Source organism: Lonchura striata, chromosome 5 (genome assembly GCF_050655825.1).
Source record: "Lonchura striata isolate lonStrDom1 chromosome 5, ASM5065582v1, whole genome shotgun sequence".
Taxonomy (NCBI): Eukaryota; Metazoa; Chordata; class Aves; order Passeriformes; family Estrildidae; genus Lonchura; species Lonchura striata.
The window spans coordinates 4,420,891-4,437,915 of record NC_140707.1 but is presented as its reverse complement, the minus strand read 5'-3'; the positions used below and the strand labels follow the sequence as shown (position 1 = coordinate 4,437,915).

General features: G+C 50.2%; 2 protein-coding genes across 2 annotated transcripts in view; one reads left to right on the top strand and one right to left on the bottom strand.

The window, feature by feature from the left end:
* Nucleotides 1–17,025, bottom strand: part of LOC146767152 (uncharacterized) — a 221,295-nt gene that overhangs the window by 113,617 nt on the left and 90,653 nt on the right. The window lies entirely within an intron of this gene.
* On the top strand, nt 6,446–14,377 carry LOC146767154 (uncharacterized). Its single transcript, XM_085581117.1, has one exon. It carries the CDS (start codon nt 7,027–7,029, stop codon nt 8,017–8,019), a length of 993 nt encoding a protein of 330 aa, XP_085437243.1. The 5' UTR covers nt 6,446–7,026; the 3' UTR covers nt 8,020–14,377.

Below are 17,025 nucleotides of genomic sequence, written 5' to 3'. Positions count from 1 at the left end.
CAAGCAGCTGGTGTTACCTTTAGTTTAACTTTACACACTGAGAACACTTGATTGAACAGCCTGCATTGACTCAAATTAATAGCAGGTTTTGCTATGTCACAGCTGTAAACTAGTTTTTCAATCCTAGAGTACAGTAAGTTATGTATTTCAAGATAAAAATCACAATGCAAATTGGAAGAAATTTAGTACTGCATGAGGTGCACACAATTAATTTACCTCTAGAAGTCAGTTTATGACTTTCCTCTACCAGGATTGCAGTAGCTGCTATAGCTTGAATGCACACTGGCCAGCCTTGATTTACTGGATCCCACATCTTTGATAAATAAGCCACGGGTCTCTTTACTCCTCCCCACTCTTGAAACAAAACCCTATGAGCTACCCCTTTTTTTTCATTTACATACAAATGAAAGGGTTTTGCTAGTGAAGGTGAGCTTAAAGTTGATATTGGGGCTAGTTTTAACTTCTTTTTTCTTAGTTTTTCATTATCCTTTTTGATCCATTTTATATCATCTCCCTCTGTCAGTTTTTTTTATTCAAAAATTTTACTGTCTGTGTATATCCTTCAATCCACAATCTATAATATCCCAATAATCTGAGTATCTTTCTGATTTCCCCCTTTAAAGAGGGAGGGGGAAGGGATAGAATCCCTGTGTTTCAGTCAGGGTTGAGCTTCCAACTACCCTTACTAAGCAAGTGTCCAAGATATTTTACCTCTGATTCTACAAATTGCAGCTTCCATTTTGATACCTTTAAACCTTTTTCCCCAAGAAAATTCAAAAGCTTTATAGTAGCCTCTCTAACTTCAGCTTCAGCTTCCCCAGAAAGTAAAAGATCATCTATACATTAAATAACTTGTATTCCAGGGGGGTGGGGAAAGTTTGTAGTATTGTTTCTAAAGCTTGTCCAAATAAGTCTGGGGATTCTGTAAGCCCCTGTTGTAGTTTTGTCCATCTTAATTGCTGTTTTCTCCAGTTAGTGGGTCCTTCCATTCAAAATCAAAGATAACTTGCTCTCCTGGGCTAATGGGCAAGCCCAAAAGGGATCTTTAAGGTCCACTACACTAAACCACTGATGCTGGGGAGGAACTTTACTGAAAAGAGTATAAGGATTTGGTACCACTGGATAGCAGGTCTGAGTTCCTTTGTTAACCTCCCTTAAGGCTTGTACCAGTCTATAGCTCCCGTCAGGCTTCTTTACTGGGAGTATTGGGGTATTATGGGGAGACATACAAGGTTCTAATGTCCATCCTTTATTAGTCCTTCTATTACTGGCTTTAAACATTCCCGTCCTTCTAAAGGTACAGGATACTGCCGTACACATATGGGACAATTTTTTTTCCTCAGTTGTTATCTTTATGGGGTCAATATTTAATCTTCCCCTATTTCCCTCCCCAGCCCAAACTTCCTTGTTAATTCTTCTTCCATCCTCCTGGCCTAGTTTTAAAAGTCTAGCTGTCATCTTCCATTCTTTTGGAACAACCCCTATTCCTAATTTCACTTGTAAATCTTGTCCCAATAAATTGCTACCTGCACCTGGGACCAAGAAAACATCCCTCATCCAAAATCCAGTTTCTCCCTCTATTACCACATTTTTAATAACGGGTACTGTGGAACTCTCTCCTTTTGCTCCTGTTACTTTTACAGTATCTATGCTTACACTATAATCTTATGGAATATTTTACAGAAAAGTTATTTCTGCCCTTGTGTCTACCACAAACTCCAATTTTTCTTCTTGGGGAACGACTTTTAAAGCTATCATAGGCTTTACATGGTATCTGTCCCCTGAAAAAATAGAGCCTCTGACATCCTTATTCTTCTTCGGTGCCCATCTCTTTACAAATTCTCAGATCTGTTACCCTCGTAGGACAATCTCTCTTATAATGACCTTTGCCCTTACAGTAAAAGTAGACATTCTTACAATATTTCTGAAACTTTGCATTGGGATTTTATTCTTTCCTGTTCCCCTGTCTCTACCACTATCATATCTAGGAATAGGGCCTGTGGGTTTTTTATTGCTTTCTTGCAATCGTTTCCTCGCATGGTGACTGCCACAGTCTTTGCTTTTAGTTTGGCTTTGGCCACAGACTTTCTGAGCTTCCTTTAATGAATCATCTAATAATCTGTCATGCCAATCTTCAATTTTTTCCATTATCTGGCCAAGCACAAAGTTAATCCTTAACAAAGCTTTTCTCACATCAGTCTCAGGATCCACTCTGGAACACTGCCTCCTATTTCTCCCAAGTCTGTCCAACCACTCAGCTGGAGCCTCCCCCCTCCCCTGCTGTGCCCCAAAAGTCCCCTCAGCACTTTGCCCTCGAGATGCTGCCCCCCTATTCCCCCGACAATCAAATTTGATACTCATTCATATGTTTTCTCCCCTCCTCATAATTTTGACCCCACTCAGGAGGTGTGGTTGGCATTTGCCCTCCTCGGGGGGCCCTGTGGATTTTCTTTAGTCCAGACTTTTATGCCTGCAATTCTGATCATTTGCCTTTCTTCTTAAGAAAATAGTATCTTTATTATCGACCACATTTCTTCCCAAATATAAATGTTTGAACCTAAAAATTGGTCTAATTGTTCAGCAGTGCTTATGAGATCCTCCAAAATCCCTTTGATTTCCTTTTTAAAATTCCTGACCCCAGAAGAAGTCAAAGGAGCATTCACAAAGCCAGCTCCACGCCCTCCCATCGGGACCTCTCTTAGTGGAAATAGATCCATTCCTTTAGCCCAGTCTCTTCCTATAGCCTTTCTCCCGTGCTGTGAGGAAGAGTCCGGAGAATGTTGCCTCCTAACTGAACTCCCTGTGTTCCTGTAAGGGGCGTCCTCCAGACAGAAAGAGTTTCTCGGAGCTGGGGCTGCGGTTCCCGGGGAGCGGAGCTCCGGGCAGGAAGGGGCTGAGGGCAGGGCCCAGCGCCCAGCCCTGGTGCTCCGAAGGCGGAGCCCGGGCAGGGTGTGCTGCCGGAGCCGCCGCAGGAGGGGCAGTGCCGGGGGCACCAGCCGGGAGCGGGATCGGCCCGCCCGCGGTTAGGGGCGGCTGGGCCGGTGCTCCCGGCAGAGGCAAAGCAGCAGCGGCAGTGCACAATTCTGCAGACAATGAGGGCAATCTGGCCACTGGGTGAAACATGTTGGCCCACGAATTCCTTTGGCATGGCCCTGTTGAACATTCCCCTACAATTCCAATTTCTTTTGTGAGTCTGAAGAGCCAGAGCTGAGGCATCAATATTTTTGGGTTTTCATTTTCTCAAGTTTTGCTCTCTTTCTCCTTTCCATAACACATCATGGAGGCTGTCTGGGGTCAAAAAGTCCTACAATGTTCTGGCTGGAACAGAGAATCCTCAATCCAGGCTGTGTAATTCCCTGTTAATCCTCAAAATTGTCTGAGCTTCTTTTTGGTCCTGGGAAATGTTACTTCTGAGATTGCCCAGACCCTCTCTGGATCAATGCACCTGGAATCTTCAGTCCCAGTATTTCCGAAATATTTAATATTTTTCTCCACCATTTGCCGGTTTTTTTTTTTTTTTTTTTTTTTCCAATACTCAAAAGATACGTTTAGCCAGGAAATTCAGCCATTTCAGAGGGGCTTTGTCTAGCACTTGTTCTTGTCCTCCTCATTGGAGCCATCTGATTCCCTGACTGGCAGGATAGGAGTGCTGTAGGGAGACATCCCTGGCTCCAAAAGCCCTGCCTTTAGCAGGCTCCATACCAGGCTGTGAGCCCTTCCTTCCCTCCCCTGGAACAGGGTGTTGCTTTTAGACACCACTTGTCCTGGTTGCTTCCAAGTAATTTCAAGAGGCTCTACATAAAATTTTCCTCTGGGGCTGCCCACACCTCTGGGTTCCCTTCAGCACAGGCCTTGCCAGACATTTGACCCAAAGGTACAGCAGCAATAGCCTCTGTGTCACCTTTTACAATATTACAATGCCACCATCAAATTCCTTCCTAGTTAATAACAATCAGAGTAGGAAGAAAAAGAAATTAGTTTATTTCAAACCTATCCCCCACAGCTCCTAATAGCGATTGAACAAATGATTGATACCAGTTCAGCTTTGCCATTTATTCCCTTAATAATGAAAACACTCCTTTACAATTTTCCCCCTTTAGGTGTAATATTCAGAGTGGATGGAGAGGCCCCTGTGTCCATCAGGAGAGGCCTCCTCTGGATGCAGACCCAGCCTGAATGTTCTCCAGGGCTCCAGTGTGGTGGGTCCCCGGTGGGATGGGAGCTCAGAGAGCCCTGACAATCCATGTCCATGCAGGGGTGGACTTGCTCCTGCTGAGGGTGCTGCTGTCTGTGCTTGCAGTGTCCTTGTGGGCTGCAGCTGGAGCCCTGACTCCTTCCCAGGGGCTGTTTGGGTGGGCTCTGCCCTGGCCAGGAGGGCAATGCCTCTGCCAGGTGCTTGTGGCCGACCCCGTCATGCCCTGGGTGCTGGGGCCCCCTTGGGCCCTGGGGTTGATCCCTCAGGGGCTGTGGGAACTCTGCCGTGGCCTTTGCCTTCAGCTTGGCCTTTTGCTCATCCCTTCTTGCCTTCAGCTGCTGTGCCTTTGTGCCCAAGTGCTGCAGGGCCTTCTTGTGCCACTCCTGCAGCCCCGGTCACTGCCTGTGGGTGCTCATCCTCTGAGAGCTGCTGAGCTTTCTGCAAAACCTTTCCTTTCTGCAGGGACCCAAACCAAATCCTGAACAGAAAATCCTGATCCTTCCATGTGCACTCTGCATTTCCCAGCTGTTCCTTTGTGTTCCCCGTTGTGCTCAGGGTCCCTGCCCAGCCCGTGCGGCAGAGCCGGTGCCTGTCCTGCCGCAGTGTCCAAAGGCGGCCCCCCCGGCGGGCAGGGCCGGCAGCTCCCCGGGGCCGGGCAGCAGCCGGGGCGTCCCGCAGCCTCCTGGGGGCCGGGGGCCACTGCCGGCCCTGCCCGGGGCTGGTGGGGTCAGGCAGCGCCCGGCGCTGAGCCCCGGCTGCCCCACAGCCCCGGCCCGGCCCCGCAGCTCCCCACAGGCCCCAGCCCGTGCTCCCGGTGCCGCACCTCTGCGCCCGGTGCTGCCGCTGCCACCGCAGAGAAACCCCTGGCATCCTGACCTCCTGCTTTTCCTCTCCTGGAAACCGGGGATGGAAAGCATCTGGATCAGCTGGCAAATGTGAGGATAAGACCCTGTTGAAAAACATCTCAGTCCTCTGTATTTTTCTCTTTCTCCTCTTTTCCATCATCCATTTTCTTACCACATAGATTCTTCCTGCTGCTTCTTGCCTGAACTATATTCCTGCACAGTCCTCTTCACCCGATCACTTCCCAGCACACCAACACCATCCATCCCCTGTTGTCCAAATCCCTTCTCCACTTCCATTATTGCCCCCCTTGGTGTCCATGTCCTTAATTACCTCTGGGGAAATATGCAAACTACCTCAACATTCTCCCAGGGGACCCTTCAGAGACATTTTGGGATCATCATCCCTTTGGCCAGGACCCCTCCCTGGCTTTCCCTTTTCTCCCCTCCATGGGTGCCCTGCCATGTTCACTCCCCGAGGATCCCAGGGCACTCACTGATGAGATTTTCAGTGCTCTCTCCCTGCTGACTCTCCACAGACCCCCTGATGTGTCACTCATCTGTCTCCTGGTCACTCCCGGGTCCCAAATCAATCCCCAGTGCCGCCACCAGCCAAGGGAGCCGATCACCCAAAGTGGGTGAGGCACCTTCAGCTGCACTCCCTGCCCACTGCCCCAGATGGTGGAAGGAATTCGGGATGAGCCCCAGGGTGTGTGGAAAAATTGACATCACCAAAGGATTTTGTCCCCAAATCAGACAGAGGAGTCCTGTAAAAGTAATTTCTTTCCTAAAACTGGGAGAGGCCATGGGACATTTCCCATGGGATCTCTCCAATTGTTGTAGGACACAGTCTCCTTTTCATCCTTATTCTCCTGGCCACATCTCCCTCTTTCCCCATTGGCTGAAGTGCTTGAGAGGTACAGACTTCCAATCCACCTACTACATACCCACCGTAATATGCTCCCCACTTTTGTATAGCAAACGATATTCATGGCTCTGTTAAGTCTTTGTTGTTCTTCTGGAAGTTCATTAATTGAGCAGGATCTTGCCTGAGCAGCAGTCTGTGTCATCAATTCATAGCATTTTCTGAAACCGATGGCTTCTCCTTTCACTTCCTTATGTACAGATCCGTGGCCCTCTGAGCATTCCCCACCTGCGCCCCCCCTCGGCCCCATGGCCCCGCGAGGGGAATTTGGGGAGGTGGGAGTGGGGCAGCGCCAAGGCCGGGCCCCCCCGCGCTGTCCTGGCGGGAGCGGCTGCAGTGGGGACCGAGTGCGGGCGGGAGCGGCCGAGAGCCCAGCGCTGCCCCAGCCCGACCTGCCCCAGCTCCATCCCTGCCCCTGCGCTGGGATGCTGTGGGTCTGGGGGGAAGAGGGAGCCGGCAGTGGGTGCTGGGCCTGGGGGCAGGAGGAGAAGGGAAGGAGAAGCAGGCTTGAGGAACGAAATGGTAATACTATGGACGTGGCAGGAGAGGGTGGGATTGTGCAGGAGAAGGAGGAATAGCAGGAGGAAGAGGAGTGTGAGGAAGAGCAGAGACACAGGAGGAGGAGGAGAAGGAGCAGAAAGAGGAAGCAGCAGAAGGTTCCACCCCTCCCTGTGTCTGCAGCCTCCCCCCAGCCCCAGGAGTGGTGGTCCCCCCACATGCAGCAGGTGACTGTGGAGGGGGATCCATGATTTTCAGGGGGTGAATCTTGGTGTTTCTGAGCTTTCTTGGGCTAAATGTTGGTGCTTTGGTTTTATGTGGCAGCTGAATCTTTATCTTTTGGAGGAGGTTTTTGCTGACTTGTGATCTTTGGGGAGTTTCTGATTTGTGTCTTGAAGTTTGTGGGATTTTTGGGCTGAATCTTGGTGTTTTGGAGGTTCTTACAGACACAAGATTCCCAATGCCTTCCTGAGATGAACTTGGGCAAGGAGGAACCTCCAGTCCAAGGTGCTCTCCTCTTGTTTTTTTCCCCAAACCAGGATTTTTCATTGCCAGGGCGCGGCTGAATGGAGGAGGAGGAAAAGCCCCGGAGATGCTGCAGGAGGAGGAGCTGCAAACCCAGCCCAGGGAGCTGTGGGGAGGAAAGAGACCCCCTGCGCCAGGAAGGTGGGCAGAGATCTAGCCAGAGCTCAGAGCTGGTGGAGAAGCCTCATGACAGGGAGAAGCCCCACAAGTGCTTGGAATGTGGGAAGGGTTTCAGCTGGAGCTCCAGCCTGATCCAGCACCAGAGGATCCACACTGGGGAGAGGCCCTACGAGTGTGGGGAATGTGGGAGGAGGTTTCGGACCACTGCCAATCTCCTCATACATGAGAGGATTCACACCGGGGAGAGGCCCTTCCACTGCCCCGACTGTGGGAAGAGCTTCAAGCAAAACTCCAATCTCACTGTGCACCGGCGCATCCACACCGGGGAGAGGCCCTACGAGTGTGGGAAGTGTGGGAAGAGCTTCAAGGACATGTCTGGCCTGGTCGAGCACCAGGTGATCCACACTGGGGAACGGCCCTATGAGTGCTTGGAATGTGGGAAGAGCTATGGGTGGAGCTCTGCCCTGAGAAGACACCAGCGCATCCACACTGGGGAGAGGCCCTACGAGTGTGGGAAGTGTGGGAAGGGCTTCATAGACAGGTGTGGTCTGGTCGAGCACCAGGTGATCCACACCGGGGAACGGCCCTATGAGTGCTTGGAATGTGGGAAGAGCTATGGGTGGAGCTCAGACCTGAGAAAACACCAGCGCATCCACAGCGGGGAGAGGCCCTACGAGTGTCCCCAGTGTGGGAAGAGGTTTCGGACCAGCTCCAGTGTCCTCAAACATGAGCGGGGTCACACAGAGGAGAGGCCCTACCGCTGCCCCGACTGCGGGAAGGGATTCAAGCACAACTTCAGCCTCACCAAGCACCGGCGCATCCACACCGGAGAGAGGCCCTACGAGTGTGGGAAGTGTGGGAAGAGCTTCATACACAGATCAGCCTTGACCAGACACGAACGGAGGCACCACTAAGGGAAGCCCTGTGAGTGCCCCGAGTGAGGGAAGAGCTTGGAGTGAGGGAAGAGCTTGGTGCACTGTTGCAGCTCCATTCCCCATGGGAGGATCTGGGCTGGATGATCCCCAGTGACCCCCGTTGGGCAGAGCCCTGGTGCCCCCGTATGGGGAATAAAACAGAGAGAAAAGCAATGGAGCTGATAAAGGGGCCCGATATCTGAGGCCTGACTGAGCAGAAACTGTGGGAGACACAGACACAGTTTAAGTCTCCCTGGGCAAGAAGAGCGGACAGTGGGGGGTGGCAGGGGTGTGACAGAGGGGATGAGGGGGTGACAAAGGGACAGAGGGGACAGCAGAGCCCTCCAGGGAGGGGACAAAGGGGACCCTGGGAGGACACAGGGGCCACCGCAGGAGGCCAAAAGTGCCACCAGGTCCCTGACACCTCCCCTGTCCCCTCCCCAGGTGTCCCCGTACCAGCTGGAGTCACTGGTGAATGTGGTGGCCACCCTGGGTGAGGTGGCAGCCACCGTGACCGGGTTACAGAGGGACGAGCAGCAGCTCATGTCCCCAGAGTCCCTGCACGTGAACCTGAGGAACTTCACCTGGAGTCTCCGTGAGACCCTGGAGCAGGGCGATGTCACCTCCCTGGGCCACCGTGGTGTCCCCTCCCTGGGCCAGGCTCTGGCCACACTTGGGGCCACCCCAGGGGCCACCTGGGCCGATGTGAGAGCTGCGGGCTGAGCCTGGCAGGAGTTGGTGGTCAGGCTCGAGGACAGCCGGGCCCTGCTGGCCTGGGATGCCACCGAGATCCATGACACCCGCTGGGACGTGGCCATCGCTGCCATCCGGGCCGGGGACCTGCAGAACGTGGCCACCCGCAGGAGGACAGCTGGGAGCAGCCTGGTGGCCACATCCCAGCAGCTGAAGGTGGCCCTGGGCAGGGAAAAGAGGGCCTTGGCAGGGCCACGCACAAGGCCCAGGTGGCTGCGGCCACCAACGAGGCCGTGGGAGAGGCCGTGGTGGCCAGCAGCCAAGCCATGGTGGCCACCAGAAGGGGACATTGGGCACAGGTGGCCCTGGGGCCGCTGGAGCGCTTGGTGGAAGAGTGTGAAGGAGGCAGGTGGTTCCCCGAGGAGCTGCAGCGCCGGCTCGGGGACATCGAGGCCATCCTGGAGGGGACAAAGAAGGTGTCCCCCAATGTCCCTGAGTTTGAGCAGTGGCTGAGTTTGAGCAGCTGTGGAATGCCAGTGCCTGCCTGGGCAAGGATCACCTGCTGGGGACACTTGGGGACATCCACGACCTTCTCTTGAGTCCCTGTGGTGGCTCCGGCGGCCCCGGTGGCCCAGCAGGCGCGCCCTGGCCCAGCGGTGCCAAAAAGCCGTGGAGGATCTCCCCAGGCTGCTGCAGCGATGGCACCGCTCTGATGGCATCAGGGACAGTGACATCCTGGTAGACAGCGCTGGCGTCACCAGTCCCCTCCTCGCGTGGGATTTGAGACCAATTCGGAGAATTTTCTGGGAATTTTCATGGGCATTGTCCCACATGCTGATGGGAGTTTCTGGGATGACGTTACCAGCCGCACCTGGGGCCATTCTGAGAGCACTCAGAAGGCTTTTGCATTCCCCTGCTGCCTTTTGCATTTTTCTACTTTTTCTGTTGGGTTTGGCATTTCTCTGTTGCCTTTTGCAGGTTCCTATTGACGCCCAGCATTTTGCTCAGGTGCTCATACTGATATTGATTATTGATAATTCCTTGCAGCTGCTCGCTGGCACAATAAAATCTCAGAGTTTGCATGGACAAGTCCAAGGCAGTGTGAGTTTTCTGCCAGGATTTGGGAATCCTTTACGAATCCAATTCTCACATCCCTGGGCCCCCCCGGTCCCGGCGCTGTTCCCGGGGGTCCTGCGGCTCTGGGGGTCAAAGGGGAGGGGGCAGAACCCCCGTGATGGGTGGGGGGCACAAAGGGGGGTCCGGGCCCGGTGCTCGGGGGGGTCGGGGGCACTGAAGGGGTGCGGGTGCGGTTGTTGGGGGGTCCCGGTGCTCGGTGAGGGGGGTCAGTGCTCAGCAGCGGGGGCTGTCCAGGGACCCCCCCGGCCCCCCCAAATCCCAGTGGGGTGTGAAAAACAAAGTTCACTAAGGGATTACTAAACAAAGTTTAATCAGGGATAAAAAAGGGTTTTGGGGCTGGCCAAAGAACTCGCCCTCAACTTAACCCTTCGTTCTCCGGATCCGGTTCCACTGCAGGGCCACGAACACACTCCTGAGTTTTGACATTATTCAAACACTCCCGGGAGGTTTGTGTGTCCCAGGAACTCGTGTTTGGGTCTCACCTCTGACTTGTCTGCAGGACATTCTGTAGATTAAGTCGATATTTTTGATTTCTTCTCATGGTTCCACCCTGTTGTTTCAGGCCCCCTGATAAATTCATAAATTCTTCTGAGCTTTGTGTCACTGGTATCACCTGGTGAGGCTGGTCCACAGATGTGGGAAACAACTGAATTGTTTTACACCTGAGTCAGTCACACAAAAGCATTTTAACATTACATAGTCTCTATTCCAGTATTTATTATTGATCTATTTAATGTTTATCTATTTTTAATATATTAAGGCCTATGATATAATATCTGTTTATTACTCTAGCAGTAAATTTGTTATATGCTGCACACATAAACGGATTGATTTTATTGTACCAGTGAGCAGCTGCAAGGAATTATCAGTAATCAATATCAATATCAAGTACCACAGCAAAATCCTCGTGCTCAATAACAATGTGCAGAAGGCAATACAGAATTTCAAAAGCTGATTATTCTATTGTCATTTATAACCCGGCTCTGCTGCAAGGCACCGAGGGACTCATTCAGCCCCTGACCCACCGCCACCCCCATCAGTGTCCCCAGAGCGTCCTCAGAATGTCCCCAAGTGTCCCCAGTGACGTCACCCCAGGAATTCCCATCAGCATTTGGGACAATTGCAATGAAAATTCCCAGAAAATTCCCCGAATTCGTCTCAAATCCAGTGTGGTTTGGGGAGGGGGGAGAAGTGACAGCAGCGATGTCCCTGATGATGTCACCGTCCCCAACGACGTCACAGCGGTGACATCGCTGTCCCTGCAGCAGCCTCGGGGTGTCCTCTGTGAAAAATGCATATTTTATGATTGGCTTTTTGCAAGTATTAAATTGCATAGGGTTTGTATTACGTTACATTGATTAGTAGTGCTGTATTAACATTTTAATGGTAGGGTAAATGTAGATTTGTGGTTAAAATGGAGCTTTTGTGGTTAAAATAGAAATTCTGTGCGTGGGAAGAAAGGAATGAGGTACTTGCACTGGGACGGCAGCCGCAGGACACCGAAATCTTCCAGAGAAAAAGAATTTACAGCTTATTGTAAATGCAGGCGGGCCGGGGGGAAGAAATGACGATGCCTGACTCCAGTTCAGAAGGATGAATGGTTTCTTTATTAGAACTATACTAATATAGATTAATATACTGTTTAAAGGAGACACTAAAACTACAAACTGCTTTTTCTAACTCCCAAATCTAACTCCTCACAACTCGTGACCCTCTCTGAGATTCCAGCCCCAGGTGGGTGGGATTGGCCCCAGGCTCAAACGATCCTCACCAGAACCCAACACAGCAACCACCCCACAACAATTTGGGTAACAAATTGGTAAACAATTCTCCAAACACGTTCCACATGCTAAAACAAGGAGCAGAAACAGAAATTGTTTTCTCTTTCGTTTCCCTCTGTGCTCCTCTGTGGAAAATGCTGGGAGGCAGAGCAATGTGCTGCCACAAGGGCTCCCTGATTAAAGGAAATTCACTCTCCGTGCCCCGCTCAGCCCTGCGGGCGCCGCGGGATTGAGAAGAGGCTGCCACTGCTCCGGGCTCTGTGGCTGGACAGGATTGATGCATCATGCATGAGATCGATGAATATGCAACAGGCTGCTGCTTTTGGGTTATTCCTTGTTCAAGGCGTGGCTTTGGCTGCTCAGTGCCCGAACCATCCGGACGTCCGTAATCCCTCGCTTTTTATTGTCTTGTCACTGTCCTGACCTCATTGTCCACATTGTTATTGCTCTGATTTAATTGCTGGTTTTTAATAACTGTTTTATTACTAATAAACCTTTACAATTTTAAAAACCGACTGACTGGTGTTTTCCACAGTGCCCAAAAACATCCAGATGTCCAAAATTCTTCACTTTTTATTGTCTTGTCATCGTCCTGACCCTCATTGTCCAGATTCTTATTGCTCCGACTTCATTGCTATTTTTATAACTATTTTGTTACTAATTAACTTTTTGAATTAGTAAATTTTTAAATTTCAAAAACCAGCGAGTGGTGCTTTTCACAGTGCCCAAGAACTCCTGGATGTCCAAAATTCTTCATTTTTTATCATCTCGTGGTGCTTTGACCCTCATTGTCCAAATTTTTATTACTCCTATTTATTGCTATTTTTATAACTATTCTATTACTAATTAACTTGTTTGAATCAGGAATTTTTAAAATATTTTAAAGAACCAGACTGGCATTTTTCACGGTGCCCAAAAACATCCGGGCATCCAAAATGATTTTCTTTTTATCGCCTTGTGGTTGCCTAAATGTCATTGTCCAGATTTTGATAACTCTGATTTTATTTTGTATTTTAATTTTATTATTTTTATTATTTTAATTTTTTTATTTTATATTTTGAATAACTATTTTATTATTAATAAACTTTTAACATTTCAAGAACAACTGATCGGTGTTTTCACAGTGCCCAAGAACTCCTGGGTGTCCAAAATTCTTCATTTTTTATAATCTCATGTTGTCCTGACCCTCATTGTCCACGTTTTTATTGCTCCGATTTTATCGCTATTATAATTATTATTTCATTACTAATTAACTTGTTTAGTTATTTATTACTAACCTACTTGTGTAATAATTAGTTTATTATTAATTAACTTTTGTAATTAGTGATTAGTTTGTGATTTTACAGACCCACGATCAGCGCTTTCAGAACTCGCGGCGAGCGGGAAACGTTACACGGGAACGAGCTTTGGATCGATTCCTGTGTGATACTGATCAATAATCAATAATTAATAACTAATACTGGAACTATTAATTTGTGATATTGATTAATTAATAATAAATAATTGACATTGGATTGATTCCTCTGTAGCATTGATTAATAATAAATAATAATGAAGAGTGGATAAAAGTTTCTGTAATATTGAGTGATTAATAATTAATAATTACTAATATCTAATAACATAGATTGATTCCTTTGTGATACTGATTAATAATTTATAATTTATATTGGATTATTTTATTTTTAACATTGATTAACACTATTGGATTTGTTACTTTGTAATATTAATAATAATAATATAGGATCGATTTCCTTGTAATATTGATTAATAATAAATAACTAATAACATAGGATTAATTTATGTGTAATATTGATTCTTAATAATCAATAATTAATAATTAATATTGGATAGACTTATCTGTAATATTGATTAATTAATCCTTAATAATTAATAATAGATCAACTTATTTTTAGTGTTGATTAATTAATAATCAATAGTTGATATTGAGTCTATTTCTTTGCAATGCTGGTAATAATAAAGAATTAATAATTACTACTGAATTTATTTCTCTGCAATATTGATTAATTAATAATCAATAGTTGATATCGGATAAATTTATTTGTAATGGTTAATAATTAATAATTAATTATCAATAATCAATAATCAATAAATAATATTGGATTGATTTCTTTGTAATATTGTGAAAAATGCCGATTGAATGATGCACTGCTATTGATTATTGATAACTCCCTGCTATTGATTATTGATAACACCCTGCTATTGATTATTGATAATCTGCTATCGATTATTGGTAACTCACTGCTATTGATTATTGATAACTCACTGCTATTGATTATTGATAATCTGCTATTGATTATTGATAACTCACTGCTATTATTGATAATCTGCTATTATTGATAACTCCCTGCTATTGATAATTGATAACTCCCTGCTATTGATCATTGATAACTCCCTGCTATTGATTATTGATAATCTGCTATTGATTATTGACAACTCACTGCTATTGATTATTGATAATCCGCTATTGATTATTGATAACTCACTATTGATTATTGATAACTCCCTACTATTGATCATTGCTAACTCTCTGCTATTGATTAGGATGTGTGGAGATGAAGGAACAATGGGAAAGGAAATCTCCTTTTTTTTCCTTTTTTTCCCCATTTTTTTCTCCTTTTTTTGCCCCTCTCCCGTGACAAAAGCGAAGATTTGATGAAAAATCGATAAAATGGGAAACGGAACTTTTTAAAAATTGCTTTTTAAAAAAAATCCAGTGAACAATTGGAGCTGGGTAATTGGTTCTTTAATGACTTTAAATTCGTGCTTTGGGTTTTTTAATCAATGCTTTAAAAAAGAACCTTAAAATCCAAACTGGAACAAACTCCTCCAGTGCCACCAACCCCATCGGTGTCCCCAATGTCCCAACTCCCCAAATGTCCCCAAACCTCCCCAAATGTCCCCAAACTCTCAAAATGTCCCCAAATATCCCCAAACTCCCTAAATGTCTCCAAACCTCCCCAGATGTCCCCAAACCTCCCCAGACCTCCCCAAATGTCCACCAGGCCCATCCCTGCCATGTTCTCCACGCTGGGCCTGGTGGCACCTGTGGGGACATTGGGGACACGTCACCGACACGCCCGGGTGGCACCGACACCCCCGGGTGGCACCGAGCCCATCCTGGTGGCACCGGCCACCCCCCGATGTCCCCAGCTCTGCTCCTGATGTCCCTTAGGAGATCCCAGTCCTGTCCCCAGTGTCCCAAACCCCATCCCCGGTGTCCCCAACCCCATCCCAGCTGTCCCCAGCCATATCCCAGCTGTCCCCAACCCCATTCCTGATGTCCCCAACCCTGTCCGCAGTGTCCCCAGGCATCTCTGCTGTCCCAAGACCCTCCAAACCCCATTCCCAATGTCCCCAGCTGTCCCCAACCCCACTCTTGATGTACCCAACTCCGTCCTGGTGTCCCCAACTCTATCCTCAATGTCCCAAACCCCATCCCAGGTGTCCCCAGCTCCAGTCCTGCTGTCCCAAGACCATCCACACCCCATCCCTGATGTCCCCAGGTGTCCCCAACCCCATCCCTGATGTCCCCAGGTGTCCCCAACCCCATCCCTGATGTTCTCAAGTGTCCCAAACTCCGTTCCTGATGTCCCCAGCTGTGGCCAAACCCTGTCCCTGATGTCCCCAGGTTTCCCAAGCTCCATCCCTGATGTCCCCAGTTGTCCCCAAACCCCATCCCTGATGTCCCCATGTGTCCCTCACCCGCCACCACCACAGTGACCCGGTGTGGCACGTCCCAGCCGGGCCCCAGGGTGGTCACCAAAGTGACCCCCTCGGTGTCCCCCTCAGTGTCCCCCAAGCGTGGCCTGGGGTGTCTGTGGGCGCGGTGCTCCCAGCGGATCTCCACGTCCAGCAGGAAGAAGCCGACGGCGTCGCAGCGCAGCTCGGCCGGGAGCCCCGGGGACAGCCGGGACGGCAGCAGGGACACCCGGGGAGGGGCTGGGACACGGGACAGTGAGCTGGGGATACTGGGAGGGACTGGGACATACTGGGACATACTGGGAGGGACTGGGAGGGACTGGGACATACTGGGACATATTGGGAGGGACTGGGATGGACTGGGAGGGACTGGGAGGGACTGGGACAGCTGCAGCGACACCTCCCTGGCGCCCCCTGGCGGCTGGGAGGACCGAGGAAACGTTCGGCCTCAGTGGTGCCCCCAGGCGGCTGGGAGGATCGTGGCCGTTCTGTGCCCAAAAACCCCCAGAACCCCCCCAAAAAAAACCACCAAAAATGCTCCCAAAACCCACAAAAATCACCCGCTAAACCCTCCAAGAAACACACAAAAAAAGCCCCCAGAAATCACCCAAAAAACTCCCCAAAAAAACCCAAAAAATGCCCCACAAGCCCTCCAAAAATCACCCACCAAACCCCCCAGGACCTCCCAAAAAGCCACAAAAAATGCTCCCAAAACCTTCCAAAAAACCATTCTATGCCCACAGCGCCCCCTAGTGGCCAGGAGGACCGAGGCTGTCCCGTGCCAGTGGGGCCCCCTGGTGGCCGGGAGGGCCAAAAACCACCCACTGCCAGTGGCGCCCCCTAGCGGCTGGGAGGACCAAAGCAGTTCCATGCCTGCAGCGCCCCCTGGTGGCCGGGAGGACCAAGGCTGTCCATTGGCGCCTCCCAGTGGCCAGGAGGACTGAGGCCGCCCACTCCCAGCAGCGCCCCCTGGCGGCCGGGAGCACCCGACCCCCCCCCCCCCCGCTCGGTGGCGCCCCCCGCTGTCCCCGCAGGGCTCCGCAGCCCCTCCCCTCCCCTCACCTGCGCGGTGCCGGGGGGGCTCCCGTGGCCCCCCAGGAACAGCAGCACCCCCGGCGCGGCCTCGGTGCGGCGGGCAGCGGCCAAGTCGAAGGCCAGAAGGCGCCGCGTGGCGCCGTGGCGGTGCCGCAGCCACTGCAGCATGAAGGGCTCGGCCGGGGGCGCGAAGGCGCAGTGCAGCTGCCCCGGCGCCCCCAGCAGCGCCTGCGTCTGCGGCGTCCGCGTGGACACTAACAGGGACACTGAGGGGTGGGACAGGGCGTCAGGGGTGTGGGGACATCGGGGACACTGGGGACATCGGGGATGTGGGGGGATGTCAGAGACATTGCGGGGCAGGACAGGGTAGTCATGGGGTGTGGGGACACTGGGGACATCAGGGGGACATTGGGGATATGGCGACATCGGGGTGTGTGGGGACATTGGGGACATCGGGACAAGGGGAGACATTGGGGACAATGGGGACAATGGGAATGTGGGGTGTCCTGGCTTATAAGATAAGCATGTATTCTATTTGCCATCTGTTGGAGCTTGGGCAGTTTTCTTATCTCTTCCAAGAACAATGTCTCCCTCCGGAGAGATATCTTCTGTTCATGGACCATTGAATGACTCACTGCAT

Bases quoted from the DNA above. Each gene is read 5' to 3' on its own strand.
- LOC146767154 (XM_085581117.1), top strand. From the start codon at position 7,027: ATGGAGGAGGAGGAAAAGCCCCGGAGATGCTGCAGGAGGAGGAGCTGC.